Source organism: Lissotriton vulgaris, chromosome 9, assembly GCF_964263255.1.
Source record: "Lissotriton vulgaris chromosome 9, aLisVul1.2, whole genome shotgun sequence".
NCBI classification, from domain to species: Eukaryota; Metazoa; Chordata; class Amphibia; order Caudata; family Salamandridae; genus Lissotriton; species Lissotriton vulgaris.
Genome location: NC_141697.1, coordinates 1,182,862,964 through 1,182,882,556, shown reverse-complemented (window position 1 = coordinate 1,182,882,556; position 19,593 = coordinate 1,182,862,964). Strand labels below are relative to the sequence as shown.

The following is a 19,593-nucleotide window of genomic DNA, read 5'->3' as shown; positions in this document are numbered from 1 at the left end:
GGACATTTTTTTTGGGTCAAGGACAACAAGTTTTCACGTTTATATGATCCTCTGGGCAAGTTCGCCCAATTCCTAGCAGCACAAACACTTTGGCAAACAGTTTACGGTACCACATTCTGGGTCTGTGAAAAAGGTCTGTATGTCGCTAAGCCAAGGTTTGCATTAATATGTATAAACTGTCCAGACCTGTGTATGATTCTTTAATGTACATCCTTTTCTTTTAGGAAGAGCCCTGTAAGAAAATTGTGACAGTAGATCCAGTATGCACATGTGTACACATGTGCATACTCCTTGTTCAGTTAATCGTTTAAAATACTGAATACCATGCAATCCTTCTTGCGAGGCTTGGACACAGGGCAGGCGTACGTTGGCCTGTACCTCAATAAGTCCATTTGTTTCCAAACAAGCAGAGCTAAGGAGTAAACATATGGTCATTTGATTTATTGGCACACCAGTGTCTTTTGTTTTGCCAAGGAATCATCCCTTTTGTGATTTCTCTGTATGCACCAAGACTTAGCTCCCAAAGCAGTACGAGGTAAACTTCCAAAGTTAAGCTGGTGATACACAAATCCACAACGACCTGTAAAACTGACCATACAACTCATCCAACATCACCACCTGCCTGCACTTCATTTCCCAGTGGAAGCAGGAGAGCTTCCTGTGCAGTGGATGGTGACAAGGCTAATTATTCAGAAACATGAAACCCCAAGTCAGTATCACTACCATTCGACTTACCCTCAAGCCTCGCAAACCTTTTCACTTCTCCAAGAGTAAAGAAAGTAAAGAACCTAGGCACTGTCATAGCTGGTGACCTCTTGTTTGCTTCCCAAATCAACACTGTGGCAAAGTGCGTGAACAAGCAGTTATGTCTTCATCACAATTCTCCCTCCACCCCACACAAACCAAAGGCTAACGGACTATGAGCTAAAGACCTTACATTTTGTAAAAGAAAGTTAACCTTAAAATGGGACTCCAAGAAGGATTATATGCTTGTAAATTTTTGGAGATGAAAGTTATCTTCATGCTTCCTGAGGGTGAGTAAGAAGTTGGTTGAAAAAAGCCCACTCCTCTAGATAATTTGTTGACTACATTGCCTGTATTTGGATTCCATTCGTTTTGATCCAAGGCGCCAGAAACAATACAAATATACAAGAAACGCCAAAGTTAAATCTCAAATTTGTGACGTCAAACATTTTAAGTGCTGCTGGACGTGTAATACCCACATTTAGTGTGGTTTCCTCCACATTTCTAACTGTAGACTTTCTGACAGTTGGTTGGCCAGCACCCACCTATGAATAACAATGGAAGGTCACCCTGCAAAAGGGGGCATTTTTTTATTACAGAGAGTTCCACCAGATGTTTTCACACTCTCAAAACCGTTCCCTCTAGGTTCCTAAAACGTCCTCTTAATTGTATTGTATTGTATTGTATTGTGGTATACTTATAGAGCGCAGCCTGTCACCACCAAGGGCATCCTGGCGCTTTTGAACCCTGGTCCAACAACAACTTCAGCAGCTAGCCTGTCCTCGGGAAGAGGTAGGTTTTCAACGCCTTTCTAAAGGCTGAAAGAGCCTCAAGGCTCCTGAGGGATAATGGCAGGGAGTTCCAGAGTTTGGCCGCCGCTACTCTGAACGATCGGCCACCCATCCTCACTCTCTGGAAGCGCGGGACTACTAACAGCTTGGATGACGAGGAGCGTAAGGCTCGAGATGGAAGATACCAAGCAAACATTCTCCGCAACGGGATTGGTCCCAAGCCATGAATCGCTCTAAACACTATGCATGCTGCTTTGTAGCGGACGCGAAGGTGAATCGGCAGCCAATGGAGTTCCTGTAGCGCTGCTGTAGACGAACTGTAGTGGGGCGGGAAAGAGCGAGTTTGGCAGCCAGATTTTGTACCCTTTGAAGCTTGCCCAGTAGTGTTGCAGGGGCATCCAGTAGTAGTGCGTTGCAGTAGTCGAGTCGACTTAGGATGGTACTCCGCACTACTTCGGATCTGGCTTGCTCAGGAAGGAGAGGTAGGACCTTACGCAGCATTCGGATGAGCATCATGCACGTTGACGTGGTCTTATTTACGCGCAGATCCAGCTGTAAATTAGGCCCAAAAATGGCCCCCAGATTACGCGCCGAATGTGTGGCTGACACCGTCTCAGAAAAGGACGGGGGCCAAAAGTCAATTGGGAGGTCCCTGGGGACTCGGTCGCCGGAACAATGCAGCACCTCAGTTTTAGTACCGTTGAACTGTAACGAGTTCAAGCGGAGCCAGTCCGCCGTGGCCTGCATGCACCTGTGAAAAGTCTCCAGTGGGACCGCATCCTGTCCCTCCAGAGAAAAGACCAGCTGGGTATCATCTGCATAATTAAATGCAGAGATCCCAAATGATTTAATAAGCTGGACTAGAGGGCGGAGGTAAATGTTAAAGAGTATAGGGCTGATGGCTGAGCCCTGAGGTACTCCTTGTCCTACTCTCCGCTCCTCTGAGCTGAAGGGAGGGAGCGACACCCGTTGTTGACGATTATCCAAGTAGGAAATTAACCAGTCCCTAGCCTTGTCTTTGACCCCACACTCTTCCAGCCTCGCTATCAAGGTCGGATGGCTGACCGTGTCGAACGCGGCCGACATGTCGAGCAGCACCAAAAAGGCTGCCCGACCACTGTCGACTCGCGCCCGCAGATTGTCTAGCACGGTCACTAACGCGGATTCCGTCCCATGAGCTGGGCGGAAGCCAAATTGAGTCTCATCCAGCCAAGTGTTCCCTTCCAAGAAGCCGGATAGAGTGCGGGTGACCAACTTTTCCATGATTTTAACTGGAAAAGGAAGCAGGGAAATTGGCCGGTAATTGGAGAGACAGGCAGGGTCAAGCGTAGGTTTTTTTAGATTTAGATTTAATTGTACAGCTTTAGTGCATTCCTGGTACACATAACAGTCTATTTCCATTTTGTCTTTATGTTTATATCTATGTTGTTCTTTTATGCCCATGTGAGTGCATGCCAGTTTGTCCAAATGCAAAGAAAACACTGATATATCTATCAAAATGCTAACCCTGCTGCAGTTATGGTGGGATGCGTACAGCATTTTAGGTGTTGACAGTGAATTATTTTTTTTAAATAAATGAGCTATGGAAGCTTGAGAAACATACCTGTATTCAGTATTTTCCTTAACCCCTTCGATGCTGATGACGAGCTCAGCTCGTCATCACCCACGGGTGTCGTGTGCTGATGACGAGCTGAGCTCGTCATGGTGCCACTAAAATGGCAATTTCCAGCACAGGAGGGGGAAAACACCTAGCAGCCAAGGTGTTAAAGGCCGTGCAAATATATTTGTTTCTTATTAACAGCATTTGGAGAAACCACTTCCATCAGGTGTTTGTTATCAATATAGGTGCCTGATCATGATGTACACATCACACTAAAGTTTCTTACCTCCACATCAAACTTGGTCATGTCTGCCTTCCACTGAAAGTGTTCTTGTACTGCCCCACCAAAGTCCCTAGCTGCCTCGTTGGATGAGAAGCTGTGTTTGTCCCCTACTCGGTTGCAAGTGACACGAAATTTGAGCACTTGGTCACTGGTGTCACCTCCTCCATTCTCTTTGGTTTCTTCTTCTTCACCTTTAATCTCTGGCCCTTCATTCAACTGCAATGTCTCTTCCTGCAGTTTGCTTCCAACAGGCACATCATCAACAGGTATATTAAATGTAGTGTCACCTTGTTCAGCAGTCTTCACATCTGATGATTCATCTTTCCCAGGTTCCTGCTTGCCCTTGGTAGAGTCATTAGCTTGGTTGGGTTTTTTACGCCTGGTTTTCTTTTTCTTTACACTGTTGTTGAGCCTCCAGACTTCCAAAGCTCTTTCCCAAGGAAGTTTGCTGGCCAACTGTTGGAGATCCTCTAATGCAGCTTCCTGCCAACAGAAAACAAAAGCAGGGCATAAAACCATGGGAGTGTATTTGTAAAAGACTGTCATCCAAGCAAACAAAAACAAAAAAGATTGTTAGAAGAAAACATTGCAGACCAACATGTAGCTTTTATATGCAATCCCATTTTTAAATAAATATAAAATGTTACTCTAATCAAACTGCTCAAATAAAATGTGCACTTAATATCCCACGGCCCACAGTGTTCACCCTTCACAAAATTCAAAAACAAAAAAACTCCCTGGAGAACCCACCACTCTTGTCAGGGCAAGGGAGTTACACGCTGAAGATCATTCCTGCTCACCCCATGGGTAGCTTGGCAGAGCAGTCAGGCTTCTCCCAGAGGCAATGTGCAAAGCGTTTGAGCAACAAACTCACACAGCAGTGACACACTAGGCACACCACAAAAGAAACTCCACACAAGGTTATATAAAAGTATTCTTTGTAATATCCATAAAAACACATTAGATCACAATCACAATAGGCACTCGTCATGACTTCGCGGGGAATACATACATCACTTGGCCAATCGGCCCATTGCCATAATCGTCACAATTTAGGCTGACCAGTAACCACTGGTATGATTGCACTTATCACAGCACGTTATGCATACACATAATCATCAGTGCACCTTAGTACACATTTGCAGCAGGGCATACATCATAAATACATCATGCCCACTTTAGACATATACAGATCACCATTAGGGTGCATAGGGTACCAGCCTTGGCAAGTAGCCCAAGATGCATGTGAACATTAGGCATTAGGCATAACCATGTTAACTAAGCCCGATCCACAATGTGCAAGGGAAAGTAGATGCCACAATCCAGTAGTCCCCAAAGTACCAGGAACCCTCCTGGCAATGTAGGTACTTCCCCGTAGGGGTGGGGGTGATCCATTTGACTCCCCTCGCACCCCCTCGCCCAGCACAAGGCTTCAAACTAGCCCCAGGTGCCGTAACGTGGGGCCAACTGCCCAAGTCATGATGAGGGCAGAGACCCGGCTGCACGGCACGCCAAGGAAGGAACAAAGTAATCCTCACAGGCCCCCACTCACCGGTACCTCCTCAGGCCTCCCTGGTCTCTTTGTCAAGACGTACTGCCAATAGTTGCCTGCCTCCCCTGGCTCAGGCAACACACAGGGCTCTCCTCTTCCTTGTGGGAACCCTGCCCCAACCAGGCTCATCCTCTGCCTGGCTTCTGGTTGCTTCTCTCTTTGGCAGAAAGTCTCCGGCTGGTCCAGGCTTTTCGCCCTGACTACTAGACCGGCGGCAGCCTGCAACCATGTGGTGCAGCCGCTCCACTGTGAAGACAAAGGGGGCAAACCACGGAACGAAGTCTCCGGCTGCCCCGCTGTCTCCAGCTTTCTTTTGGCATGCGCCAGCCCACAACCAGGCTTAGCCCTGCCTGACTTCCAGCAGCTGCGTTAGTGCACGAATGCCAGAGGGAGAGCGCTCCGTTCCATCCGCTCTCCCCTCCCACTTCCCAGCCACAAAGGAGTGCTGTGCCACCCACGCTGCAGAGCAATGGGACAGCGCTCCGCTCTGGTCACACAAAGAGACTCCGTGGCAGAGTGTTCTTCTTCGGATCCAGTTCAACCAACATGGGGTCACAGCCCCAATACTTTTAGTCCACATGTCTTTGTTCTCCCCTGGCACAGGGCTCTGAGCCCAGTTCAAACCAGTTCTGGGCGCACTTTAGAATATCTTTACAAGTGCTTCTTAGTGTAAGCCTTGGCTCCGGACACACCACAGGGCTGTCCGAGCCATCATTGTGAAAGGCAGACACAGCCCTATTCAGGTGCAGGTGCTACTCCTCTCACCACTCCAAATGCAGACTCATCCTATTCAGCCTAGCACCCAGTCACTCAGGGAGGGCAGGACACACCTCAAACCCCCCCGTCCAACCACCCACCCAGGGACTGGCTTGAGAAAATGCACCGCCCCTCTCTCCTCTCAGTCAGAACCAGACGGTCAATACACATCAGGCAGGCACAAAGACGCATAGCACACAGGAATGCCCACTTCTAGAAAGTCTAGTAATATTACAGACCACCTCTTCCTATATCTTGTAACCCACAATATTGTGTCTCAGGATGTTATTACTGGGAGAATGTCCCATGTAGCAATGTAATGCAGATATTTGAAAGCCAGCACTGTAAGTGTAATTAAGTTTATCTTTTCGCTATGCTGCACACATTCTGTTTGTTCTCCTGACCACGTGTGCTTCATAGGTGAGTTTTTAGTTTGACACACCTTACTTCCTCTGGGAAAAAAACTTTCAACTTGATAACATTAATAATGTTCTATGCAGGACTCTGGTCTTCACTATTAGGTTCCTGGTGAACTGTCATGTAGAGAGGGTGGTGGCCAGCCTCTGGCATAATTGGGTTGCCATTGGGTGGTTGGGCAGGGTGAAAGGTTGAGGGGGAGAAGAGGGTGATGTGGGGTTGTTTGGTTGTTAAATCTTTTATGCACTAACAACTCTCCAAATGCACATTGCTATACATAACAGCCACTACACTGGGTCAGAGATTATCAACAAAAACATGTCAGCACATTGAAACATAACCTCTCTAAGCTGTTGTTAGAGTTGGTTTCACTGGGTTCCTCACCTGGAATACTAAGGGCTTAAACAACCCCAAGACAAGACAAGTGCTTGCCCACTTTGAGAGACACCCCACCTGGGCTGCAATACACATGAAATCCATCCCACCAAAACAACTGTAGCGACAATAACTAGATGTCGGGTCACAATTAACCATTCATTCTCATCTTTCTCCAGAGAGTGGTCACTGTAGTTAAGAAGGGTACTCCCTTACCCCCTACACACTCAATATCGTATGACCAAGAGAGATTTGCCACTGTGCAAGGCACTCTCTTTAGGAAACATTGAACGGATGTGAACACGTACAGTCTGAATATAGATGGCCCAATTTAATATAAAGAATTATGGAACAAGGTACTCATGCAATATCCTCGGACAACATTACTGCCTGAAACCTTCTTGTGACGGGGCGGCTGGTCAGCAGGGTGCGAGTAGTGAGGACTCTGTTGTACATGAATGGTGGTCAGCTGTACCTCTCTCACCTTTTTCCCTCCAGCAACAGGCACCGCTTCATGGGGAGGATTGGAGCAGCCATAACTCTGTGAACCCCTGGGACTGTGGGGCAGAAATTGGACAACGTGCCTTTAAGTCCGATTACTTGGATGTCGAGACTCCGCCCACATCGAACGTAGACACGTTAAAAGAAGGCGGATCCCGGAAGACGCCGGAATACTTTCCCCCGGAGGACGAGACTGGCGTGGAGTGGAGACCGAGTACGGAGGAGAGCGCAAGTGGACGAGTGGAAGACGACAAGCCAGGAGGCCAACGTTCCTGCGAAGCGCCCCGTCACGCTCCCGCGGGAGGAGCGTGGCTTTCCAAGGTACGGAGCAAAGTTGTGGGGTGGGCAGGTTGGAGTGGTTAGACCACTGTGTATACCGCCTAGTCGTTTCCCTGCACCCTTCCCTCACGTACACTTCGACCACTCGTTTATTAATAACTTGCACCTGGTTTCCCTCACTCCCGGTCCCTGTGTGGAGCGTTTTTGGGCGTCTCCCTAATATCGTCTCTCTATTTCCTTCCTTTTTGGTGGCACTCTCCCGGACTTCGCCTGGAGGCCGAAACTGACGTTTCCACTCTGGCTGCAACACCACCCGGACAACGCCGGAACACCCTGGAACTTCCTGCTTTCCCTCGAGGCGTCAGAACGGAGCCCGACGGGTTTGCCCGAATAAGACTAACTACTCGTAGAAAGAAAGCTTACTTGAAAATAAAGCCCTCTCTAAAAGCACTATTCAAGCCTTCTGATTCCGTTACTGACCCAGCAAACCCCACCCCAGTACAAGTGGTGTCAGAAGTGGGATTACCATCTGAGTCCGTCTGTACTGCCGAGATGGACGCCCTCATACAACATTTAATCAAAGGACAAGAAAAACTGGAGTGGGCCGTAGAGAGACAATTGACAGCAGCTCAAGCTGACAGAGACCTGTTTAAAAATACAGTCACAGCTCAACTGGAGTGCATGCAGAAAAACGTAACGAGTTCCCCAGGTGTAGTGCATGTAGAGAGCAGAAGTCATACACCTAGCCCCTCGGGAATCGCCCTACAGAAATATGTCCATGGTGAAGACCCGGATGCTTTTCTTATGAACTTTGAAAGGGCTGCTAGAGCCCTAGGCTGGCCAGAAGAGAAATGGCCGTTTTTCCTTGCCCCGTTGTTAACGGGGGAAGCCCAGTTTGCATACCAGGTAGCCAATCCTGCAGGAAATGCTCCCTATACTCTTATCAAAAATGTGATCCTGGACCATTTGGGGCTGGACCCAGAAGCGTACCGAGTGCGTTTCCGTAAGGAGAAGGGGGTGGCTGGTGAGAACCCCAAAACATCGTTCTTCCGGCTAAAAATGATGGCCGACAAGTGGCTTAAGCCGGAAACCAGCACAAAGGAAGATATACTAGCAAAAATCTATTTGGAGCAGTTCATGGAGGCCCTTCCATATGGGTCACAGAGGTGGTTGAGACAACACTCGGGCCTGACCGTAGAACAGGCTATTGAAATGGCTGCCAATTACGCAAGAGCCCAACCTCGTGGAACTGGCTGGGAAATCAAAAGACATTCCAAACAAACGCCACCACCAAAGGTAGAAAAGAAGGGGAAGCCGATACCTGATGCCCTTAGACCCAGGCCATTAAGAATGGAGTCTCCTATGACGCGGGGACCGCAATGCTTTGAGTGTGGCGAATGGGGCCACATTGTTCGACTCTGTCCTCGTAAACATCCGACGGAGGAACCAATGGAAGTAGGCTACCTGCCAAAAGCGGTCCTGTACTCCGCCGAGTTGGGGACATCATTTTATGTGAGTATAAATATTAATGACAATGAGGTGAGAGCTCTGTTGGATTCTGGCTGTAGACAGTCTGTGGTGCAAGAACGCCTGGTACACCCCAACCAGTATCTCCCCAACACCTTAGTACATATTTGTTGTGTCCATGGAGATGTCAAGCCGTATCCCTTAGCACAAGTTGTCATCCGGTCAAAAGACAAACCTGCCTGTCTAGTGAAAGTGGGGGTTATGGACTCTTTGCCCGAGGATGTAATTCTGGGGGTAGACAATCCTGAGTTCCTAGCCCTGTTCAGAAAGAGGTTGAGTCTTCCGTGTCCCTCGCAGGGGGATCCTAAATCAGCACTCCTGTTGCCTGATCCTTGGGTTATGGATCGTAGTTTCAAGTTCGCCCACTCTGAAGATAGAACTCTATACAATGCATGGGAGGCTGCACATAGTACACAAGATAACCTGGACACCCCATTTCCAAGATTTGTCATACGTAAAGATCTCTTGTATCGTGAAGCAGAGGAGGGGAGTACACCACAGCTCCTAGTACCAGTATCTTTCAGGGAGCAAGTATTATTTTTTGCCCATGCACATTTAACAGCCGGACACGCCGGTAAAGAAAAGACCACGGAGAGCATACTACGGCATTTCTACTGGCCAGGCGTTTATAAAGACGTACAGGACTATTGCAGAAAATGCGACATCTGTCAAAGACGAAATACACACAGACCTCCAGCAGCACCTTTACAGCCCATGCCCATTGTAGGAGTCCCGTTTGAAAGAGTTGGGATGGACTTGATTGGGCCCCTGCCCAAGTCTTCGAGGGGATTCCAGTACGCTTTGGTGCTAGTAGATTATGCCACTAGGTTCATAGAGGCATTTACTTTACGCGCACCTAACACCGCTAATGTCTCAGAGAAGTTGGTGGAGCTCTTCGCCCGTGTTGGATTTCTAAAAGATATCCTTACAGATCAAGGAACTCCATTCACCTCCCGTTTGATGAAGGAAGTGTGCAAGACATTTAGCATACGACACATAAAAACCTCGGTTTATCACCCTCAAACCGATGGCCTTGTGGAGCGCTACAATCAGTCACTGAAGGCGACTTTGAAGAAAATGTTGTCCACGGATGGGCCTACATGGGATCGGTTGCTTCCTCTGGCATTATATGTGCTAAGAGCGCAAAAACAAAGTAGCCTGGGGTGTTCGGCTTTCGAACTGCTGTATGGGAGGCTTCCCAGATCGCTGCTCGAAATCACGAAAGAAACATGGGAAACCCAGGAAAGCGAAGAACAGAAGTCGCTCTTGGAATACACCTCACAGTTAAGGACGAAATTGGCCAAACTCAGGGGCCTAGCTGAGACCAACTTGGAACGACAAAAAGAGAAACAAAAGCAATACTATGACCGAGGAACCAAGTTAAGAACTCTTCAGGTCGGAGACTGGGCACTTGTTCTTCTTCCTACTCTTGCTAACAAAAAGGAGTGGATGGGACCATATAAAGTGGTAGAAACGATCGGCAACACCACCTATAGGTTACGGATCACCCCAAACAAAACGCAGAGTTACCACATTAACCTATTAAAAAAATTGATCGGTCCTATACCACGGAACAACAACATGGTACAACCCCTGGAGTCCGACAACACATCCACTCTGGACCGCCTGGTTATCAATTCCGATCTGTCCGATAGGATGAAAGAAAGTCTCATGGAAGTCCTCAAACCGCTGGCTCCTATCTTTTCAGACCTTCCCGGCAAGACCACACTAGTGGAACACTGTATTGAGACCCTCCCCGGGAAAATAGTGAAACAACGACCTTACCGGATTCCAGCTGCCAGACACGCGGATGTGAGGAAAGAGGTCCAGGACATGTTAAACCTGGGAGTGATCAGACCGTCGAAAAGTGACTGGGCATCTCCGATTGTGATGGTGCCAAAACCCGACGGATCCAAGAGATTTTGCATGGACTTTAGGGCTCTTAATGCAATCTCCACATTTGACGCCTATCCAATACCTAGAGTCGACGAGTTGGTGGAAAAACTGGGTGACGCTGTGTTTATCACCACTCTCGACCTCACTAAAGGCTATTGGCAGGTGCCCCTTCGTGAGCAAGACCGAAAGAAGACTGCCTTCTGTACAGAAGAGGGCCTGTATGAGTTTACTGTCCTGCCTTTTGGTCTCCACGGTGCCCCGGCCACCTTTCAGAGACTCATGAACTGTGTGTTGAAACCCTATAAGTCATTTAGCTCAGCCTATCTAGACGACATTGTTATTTACAGTAAGACCTGGGCCGAACATCTTCAACACGTCCACACCATCCTAACAGCGTTGCAACGAGCTGGCTTACATGTGAACGCCAAGAAATCCCGAGCAGCATTCAATCGAGTTAACTACCTGGGATATGTATTGGGTGAAGGTACCATCGCTCCACAGGCTGAGAAAATCAAAGCCATCAAAAATACGGGGTTCCCGAGCAACAAAAAGGACGTACGTGCATTCCTCGGTTTGATCGGATACTATAGGCGGTTTATTCCGAACTTTGCTGAAATCGCCGCCCCTCTCACCGATCTTCTGAGAAAGAATGTCAAACCCAATGAAATTCAACGTCCTTCCCAGGAAGCCGTAGATGCCTTTGAACAGTTAAAACACATTATAACGAGCGCCCCTGTGCTGGAGTCACCCAACTTTGAAAAAACATTTGTTCTTGCCACAGACGCATCCAATGTCGGATTGGGGGCTGTGCTCTCACAGAGAGGAGAGGATGGGGTTGAACATCCCATCTTGTTTGCTAGCCGGAAACCGTTTCCGAGGGAGTGTAAATACTCCACAGTGGAACGAGAATGTCTGGCCATTAAATGGGCCGTTGAAAAACTACAGTACTATTTGGAGGGGAAACCTTTCATCCTCCTTACGGACCATGCTCCTCTGAGATGGATGTACCAAAACCGGACTGTGAATCCCAGGGTTCTTAGATGGTTCCTTTCCCTCCAGCCCTACTCTTTTGAGGTTCAGCATAAAAAGGGCAAGGACAATGGCAACGCTGATTTCCTGTCGCGTGTCTTTCCTCTCCCCGATCGGGAGATTCCAGGGGGGGGAGGTGTGTGACGGGGCGGCTGGTCAGCAGGGTGCGAGTAGTGGGGACTCTGTTGTACATGAATAGTGGTCAGCTGTACCTCTCTCACCTTTTTCCCTCCAGCAACAGGCACCGCTTCATGGGGAGGATTGGAGCAGCCATAACTCTGTGAACCCCTGGGACTGTGGGGCAGAATTCGGACAACGTGCCTTTAAGTCCGATTACTTGGATGTCGAGACTCCGCCCACATCGAACGTAGACACGTTAAAAGAAGGCGGATCCCGGAAGACGCCGGAATACTTTCCCCCGGAGGACGAGACTGGCGTGGAGTGGAGACCGAGTACGGAGGAGAGCGCAAGTGGACGAGTGGAAGACGACAAGCCAGGAGGCCAACGTTCCTGCGAAGCGCCCTGCCACGCTCCCGCGGGAGGAGCGTGGCTTTCCAAGGTACGGGGCAAAGTTGTGGGGTGGGCAGGTTGGAGTGGTTAGACCACTGTGTATACCGCCTAGTCGTTTCCCTGCACCCTTCCCTCACGTACACTACGACCACTCGTTTATTAATAACTTGCACCTGGTTTCCCTCACTCCCGGTCCCTGTGTGGAGCGTTTTTGGGCGTCTCCCTAATATCGTCTCTCTATTTCCTTCCTTTTTGGTGGCACTCTCCCGGACTTCGCCTGGAGGCCGAAACTGACGTTTCCACTCTGGCTGCAACACCACCCGGACAACACCGGAACACCCTGGAACTTCCTGCTTTCCCTCGAGGCGTCAGAACGGAGCCCAACGAGTTTGCCCGAATAAGACTAACTACTCGTAGAAAGAAAGCTTACTTGAAAATAAAGCCCTCTCTAAAAGCACTATTCAAGCCTTCTGATTCCGTTACTGACCCAGCAAACCCCACCCCAGTACACTTCTCAATAGAGGATTCTGTGGATAAGAGTTATGCAACCCTTTGCCAGCACATCTTAACAGCTTTGGATGAGCTAGCCCCCCTGCGAAGGGTGAGGGACAGGCCCAGAGGAGCCAACGCTTGGTTCACCGAAGAGCTTGGACAGTATAAGCTCCGCTGTAAACAGGCGGAGCGTACCTGGAGGAGAGGGTATAAGGAGCAGGATAGGGTAGCGTATAAAGCGACCCTGCAGGAATATAAGGTCCAGCTAAGAAGTGCAAAAGCTAAGTTCTTTGAAGACACCTTAGCGAAGGCCTCTAACAAATCACAGACCCTGTTTAGGTTGGTTAATAATCTATCCAACCCGTCTTGCACAGTGCCAACTATTCCGGCTTCACAGGTATTATGTGACTCATTGGCCCTCGCATTTGAGGAGAAAATCAGAACCATCTTGACGGGTCTTATAGCATCTGGACAGCCTGCGCAGCTTATGTCTTCCCCTTTGGATCCTTCCGACCACTTGGATAATCTCAAGGAAGCTTCCCCTCAGCTGTCCTGTTTTCCTATTCCCTCGTTAGAGGAGTTTCGCGTCTTGGCCAATGGCGTATCCTCAGGGTCACCACTTGATCCTATGCCCCATAAGATCTGGAAGTCATTCCAAGAGGAGTTGTTTCCACCTCTTCATTCCATCTGCTGCCAATCATTGACCACAGCATCAGTCCCAGACAGCTGGAAGTTGGCTATTGTAACTCCTTTGTTAATAAAAGCTTCTCGGGACCCTCTCTGTGCGGCCAACTATCGCCCTATATCGCTTTTACCATACCAAATAATTCTCTGTCTGGATGCGGCCCAGTTTGGCTTCAGACCGGCCCATGATACCGAGACCGCTTTGGTCACCGTGCTGGACGATCTACGGACGCGTGTCGACAGGGGCAAGTCAGCATTTCTGGTGCTGCTTGGCATGTCGGCCGCGTTCGACACGGTAGACCACGAAGTTTTACTTGGCCGTCTTCAGAACGTGGGAGTGAGCGGTCTGGCTCTAGACTGGCTCACATCCTATCTTGACAACAGACAACAAGCTGTGGCACTTCCACCTTTTCAATCATCCATACGACTGGTGAATCAAGGAGTCCCTCAAGGGTCGGCGATCAGTCCGATCCTTTTTAACTTATACCTCCGACCTCTGGTTGAACTGATAAAGTCATTCGGCATCTGTCATCAATTATGCCGATGACACTCAGTTGATCTTTTCATTTGAAGGATCAGAGATAATCTCAAGGGACACTTTTCACCGCTGTATGTCGGCCACAGCAGCATGGTTGCGAGCCAACTCACTCCAATTTAATGGATCAAAAACGGAGGTGCTCCATTGTTCTTCAGACCGTATTCCACGTGCATTACCAGACGATTTTTGGCCGACTTCCATCCCGGGCTCAGTGGAAGCTGCAGAATCAGCTCGCAATTTAGGAGTTCTGTTTGAACCCAATTTGCAGCTTGATGCTTCTGTAAATAGGACTACAGCGACATGAATGGGCCTGCTTCGCGCCCTACGTAAAATTCTGCCAATCTTTCCCCGAGGAGCTAGAGCTGAGGTAGTGCGTAGTTCTATCCTCAGTAGGCTAGACTACTGCAACGCACTACTTCTGGGAGCTCCCAAGACCCTGATCCTAAAGTTGCAAAGGATTCAGAATATGGCTGCTAAACTGGCTCTGTCTCGACCACGGTCCGCTTCCTCATCTACAGCTCTAGCTGACCTTCATTGGCTACCGGTCCAGCAGAGGATCGCTTTTAAACTCTTTGTATTGTGTTTAGGGCTCTGCACGGACTAGGACCAATACCACTTCAAAACCTTTTTTCCTGGTATCAAGCAGCCAGACCTTTGAGATCCTCCTCCGCGTTCCTGGTGAGGATTCCCAAGATAAACAGAGTGAGGATGGGCGGCCGCGCATTTAGTTTTACGGCCGCCACATTATGGAATACTTTACCTCTGGCTTTGAGAAGTAGCCATGATCTGCTTACGTTTAAGAGAGATCTTAAAACTCACCTGTTTCCTAGAGCAATGTAGCCTAGTTTATTTGATGATTGGATACGGTCTCAGCGCCAGGATACCCTTCTGGGTGACAGCCGCGCTTAACAAGCATTAAATACATACATACAATAATATGGGTATAGCTTTAATGCTGCTTTAAACCCTGCACAGGATAGATAAAACACCTCAGAGAGACACAGAGGGTGGCTGCTTCAACACTTAATGATCAACTTGAGGTGCATAAATGTATTAGATATATGGAGAAATAGGCACCCAACAGCACTGAGGGCTACATTTATGTCTCCTTGTCAAAGACTACTTGCTGACCACTAAGGACATCTATAAAAGGATGAATCCATCTGTTCAATACTTGGCGAAAACTCTATCAGACCACTCACCCATTTTGTTGAGCTTGGAGTTGCCTGATACATATCACCTCGTTCACACAGAGGTTACACACTTGACGACAGATGCAATATTTAGGGACGAAATCAGAGTAGAAATAACTGAACACTTCACTAATCATATGCAAAGCAAAACGGGATCCTTCAAAACAACTCTTAGGGCACACATAAGGAAGCTAGAGAAAAAGGGAAAAACAATTATCTAACACTGACCTACATGATTTTGATTATGGACACGGTCACAAATGAGCCAGTTCAAAATGCTTACTAAAAATGTTTTAAATTAAATATTCAATTTTCTTTAAACACATCTAGAAAGATCTAGGGAAACAACTTTTCAAGGAGCATCAAGTTAACTCATAAGTTGCCCAGGCCCACCTGGGCAACCTGAATTCTCTCACTTCCCTATATCTATGAACATAATCTTAACTTCTTCCCACCTCTGTCACGTATGTATTCCAATTGTCAGATAGGTTTGTACCCCACCAATGCGCACACTAACGTCTTCAGTCTGTGAATTCACAACAGTAATATATTTCTAAACAAACTGCTGTGACAGTATCGTCAACATCAAAGTTGAAGTGACTGGTGATACCACTTTCAATAATTAATTTTCCTTAGAAATCTCCTCCACCAGGTCCCACTGATGTTACCTGCATGGACCGCAGCTGCCATTATGACCAACTACAACGCATGGATCACAAAAATAACCGCCAGGAATACAAATAACAATTGTAAGTTCTAATAGTAGGACTTGAATATCCATGACAAAAAAAAACTTCTCTGGATGTCCGGTCGCCCATGTGGTTATGGCTGACATTTTGACTTCTCAAAAGGGCCACAAAAAAATAAATAAAAAATTTACTTCTGTAGGCTTAGTTATTCATTTGAAGCATATTTCCAGCTTTTTTGGAATTCAGATATAATTGCCGGGTATCTGAGATAGGTGCAGAATCGCAAGAGTATTTGAATGCCTAATCAGGCATGCACTAAAATATGTAAGACATATACATAGGTGAAGAAAGATCTGCAGCAGCCAAATATGTTCCAAAATGTGAGAAGCAAAATAAAATTATCCAAGAAGTACGTTTTCAGATCAGCTGCAAGTAACTCACCTTGGTATCTTTGAACTGATAATCTGTAAACTCTTCCACAATAACAAAAAGGTTATCCACTGATCTTAGAAGATGGACCTGAAAATAAAAAATGTATAAAAAATCTTCGTTTTATTTAGCGTTGGACAGTATTTGTTGGTTACTCTTTCAAACAATCAGAAGTCCTAATACCAGCTAGTAAACAACGAAAAGAGGAAAATAAAAATTTTCAAAAGAGTAGAGTTCGATCATGCAGAATATATGTAAGGAACAACAAATCCCAAGAGATGTGAAAATAATAAAGAATCATACTAACTTGTGAAAGACTTTCTACGGAAATGTCAAAATAGATTTTTCCTCTGTCTTTGCTGATTTTGGAGACAGATCCCAGTTTCTCCTTAACTTCCTCAGCCGCCATGCTCTCAAAGCCGGTTGGAACTGTGGCACCAACAGTGACGGGACTGCTGTGGAGACTATCTAGCTGTTTTTCCTCATGGTGCTCAGCTGCAGGTTCACTGGTTTCATTCAGTGTCACTTCAGCTAACACATCAGTGGCTTCTTGAATGTCAGACATTTTGACCTCACACATTCAGATAACCTCGAATGTGCAGACACTACAAATTGGACTCTGTATGAAAAATATAGCAATGCAAAAGCAAGACAAGTAAAGTTTACGAAATATGAATATATATGAAATCCCTATAGCAACAATAATATTTTGCTAGGGTACTAAAAGAAAAATGATAATCACTATTCTGAAATACAACAAAAAACAATATTGCCTATCATTTTCACATAAGAGAACTGGAGAATACTGCAGTAATTAATAGATCGAAATGTATTTATTTCACTGGAATCTGCATTCATTTCACACAAACTTATAGTAAATAACAGTTAAAAAGATAACCTCTGTAACATCAGAGGAACGAATGGTGGGAAAGTTGACAGATATACAAATTTTACATGAAGGGAAAATTCAGAAAAAAAAGATTTTCTAAATGTTAATTTTCATTTGTAAAGCATTACTTCTGTCAATGCCTTGACTTTTAGCATTGTATTGTATATTGCAAAACACAGTTTGTGTCCAATCTAGCACAGGCTTCTTTTTTACTCATTCCTGTGTCTTCTTGACCAATTTTTATGCTGCGCTGATTCAATGTCCCCGTCGCCCTGTCCCTGTGCTTATATTATTTTATTTAAGACTCTCAGTCTGTCTATGTCCCATGAGATGGTACTCGCCTGTCGTTGACTGCCAAATAGTGACACGGCGTTGCAGGGATTTCAAGTCAATCTCTGAGGCACTTCCAGACTGTAGCATTCCTTGTTTCCTACGTTCCTTCCTCTACTACAGTTCATTTACTTTATGAAGAAGAGTAGCAGGAACTTCCTCGAGCTGTTGGTGCACACATTCAAGGCTGCATAGGATTGGAGCATTGGCGTACATGGGTTGGCGCGGACGCACTGACGTCAAACGCTTATTCGCCGGTGAGACTCCACATGAACCTCGTCTCCCAGCATCTCGCTACTCCTGGCCCCCGGTCCTTGGTCCCCGGCCCCTAGTTAGGGTGACCAGACATCCCAGAAGAAGAACTAGGATGGGGTGAGGGCTCAGCAGTTAGACCCCATGAAGAAGTAGAGTGGGTTGTGCAATCAAAAAGACATCTTCTCAGACATGGAATGTGTTTTTAATAGATCATACATCTTATCTCTTTTGAGATTAATTCCACAATGATCAAAAATACCTTCTAGGATTTTTCTTTGGTGGTCCTCCCCAAGGCAAGTGAGGTGGCATCATCATGGCCATGTGCCTGCGTTTATTTTATTCTAGAATCATGGTGGATGAAGTCATGGACTCAGCGGATGAACTCCAAAGATCTGGCTTTGATGTATACGATTCAATTTATTTATAGGCCTGCTGCCTCTGCAGTGTTAGCGACTCAGGAGAAGATCCAGAAGGGCAGGTGGAGGGCCTGTATTGTATCAACATAAGTATGTCTCCTTGTTGAGTGGTCCGGGGCCTGAAAGGCTGTATGAAAATATTCACATAATGAAATCTGAAAAGGGAAGGCAATTTTTTTCAAACGGAGAAAAAACTGCAAAATAAGACGATAATGCTTTTGAATCGGTTACGGGGGCATAAGTGACAAAAATTGTTTTTTAGACCCCTATTTTTCAGATCCTTATGATATAGGGGTACATTCAGTTTCATAGAACATTGTGGGCCTGAAAAGGAATCTAGAATCATTGTGTGGAGGTCGTAGAGGATAGAATGCTATGATCATGGCATTGCTGGAGACTTAGGAAGAGCACGAGGTGCGGATGAGTGATTATAAAGTGTTCAGTACCGGTGCAGTTAAGGGCAAGTTTGGTCGCGCCCACTGAAAGACTTGCAGTAATGATTAGTGTAAAATATGAGATTGAGGGGATAATGTTTCTTCAAGAATATACACATTTCCAGACAGTTTTAGTGAGTGGGATATTACCTCCTAACCAGGGTGCAAAGGAGGCAAAAGTCTGCTCAGATTTTATTTTAATTATTATTTTCACCCAAATAAAATATTGGATAACCAGTTGAAGGAGCTTATAGACTTGAAAGATAGGATGAGTTTAAATTTCCCAATGTGGTAATCTTGATGATGAGAGATTTTAAAGCTAAAATTCCTTGTAACTTAGTAAAGGACGAGTTTCATAGGGAGAAAGAAAACACTCTGGGAATACCACATCATCACTTGAAATAGATGGGAGAGGGAGGAAACTTGGCCTGTTGCTTGACAGTTCAAATAGGAACTATTGTGAATGGCAGATGTGTAGGGGGGGGGGGGGGGGATCAGCCTGCTCAGTGAACCGTTGACAATGGTAAAGTGGCTACATTAATAGACTTTCTGTTTCCCCCTGTCACTGTTCAGTCCCTCTTTGGGATCTCTCCCTAATCTCAAAACCTTTACAATCTTTTCCTTTTGAAACTTTGGCGACTTCTGGCCAACACATCTTACTTTTGAACTATGCTTTTTGGTGGCAATAACTTTAGTTCGGAACTTAATTGAACTTCCAGTTTTCCTCTGTCATCCTCCTGTCTTAAAGCTTCTACATGTAATTGATCATAAGGTCCTGCTTTCTGACGTTTTGTGAACTCAAAGTTCCATACTTCTCAAAAAATGATCATTCTGTTTTCTAGCCTTTTCCCTCTTCTGAAGAAGAACAATTGTTGGGTTTATTGCATGTTAAGTGTGCACTATCTATCAATCTTAAAAGATCCAACAAATTCAAAAATGCAAATTCTAAGATACCTGAGCCGATAGATGCAGTAAACAATTTTG

At 46.4% G+C, this 19,593-nt stretch overlaps 1 protein-coding gene across 1 annotated transcript in view; it reads right to left on the bottom strand.

Annotated features, from left to right (window-relative positions):
• Nucleotides 1-19,593, bottom strand: part of THUMPD3 (THUMP domain 3 tRNA guanosine methyltransferase) — a 115,505-nt gene that overhangs the window by 94,840 nt on the left and 1,072 nt on the right. Inside the window, exons 2-4 of the mRNA XM_086939227.1 lie at nucleotides 16,593-16,904; nucleotides 16,298-16,375; nucleotides 3,422-3,901 (exon numbers count right to left, since the gene is read on the bottom strand). Of these exons, the coding sequence (XP_086795353.1) occupies nucleotides 3,422-3,901; nucleotides 16,298-16,375; nucleotides 16,593-16,865 (831 nt within the window). The 5' untranslated portion in view covers nucleotides 16,866-16,904. The remainder of the gene's footprint in view (nucleotides 1-3,421; nucleotides 3,902-16,297; nucleotides 16,376-16,592; nucleotides 16,905-19,593) is intronic.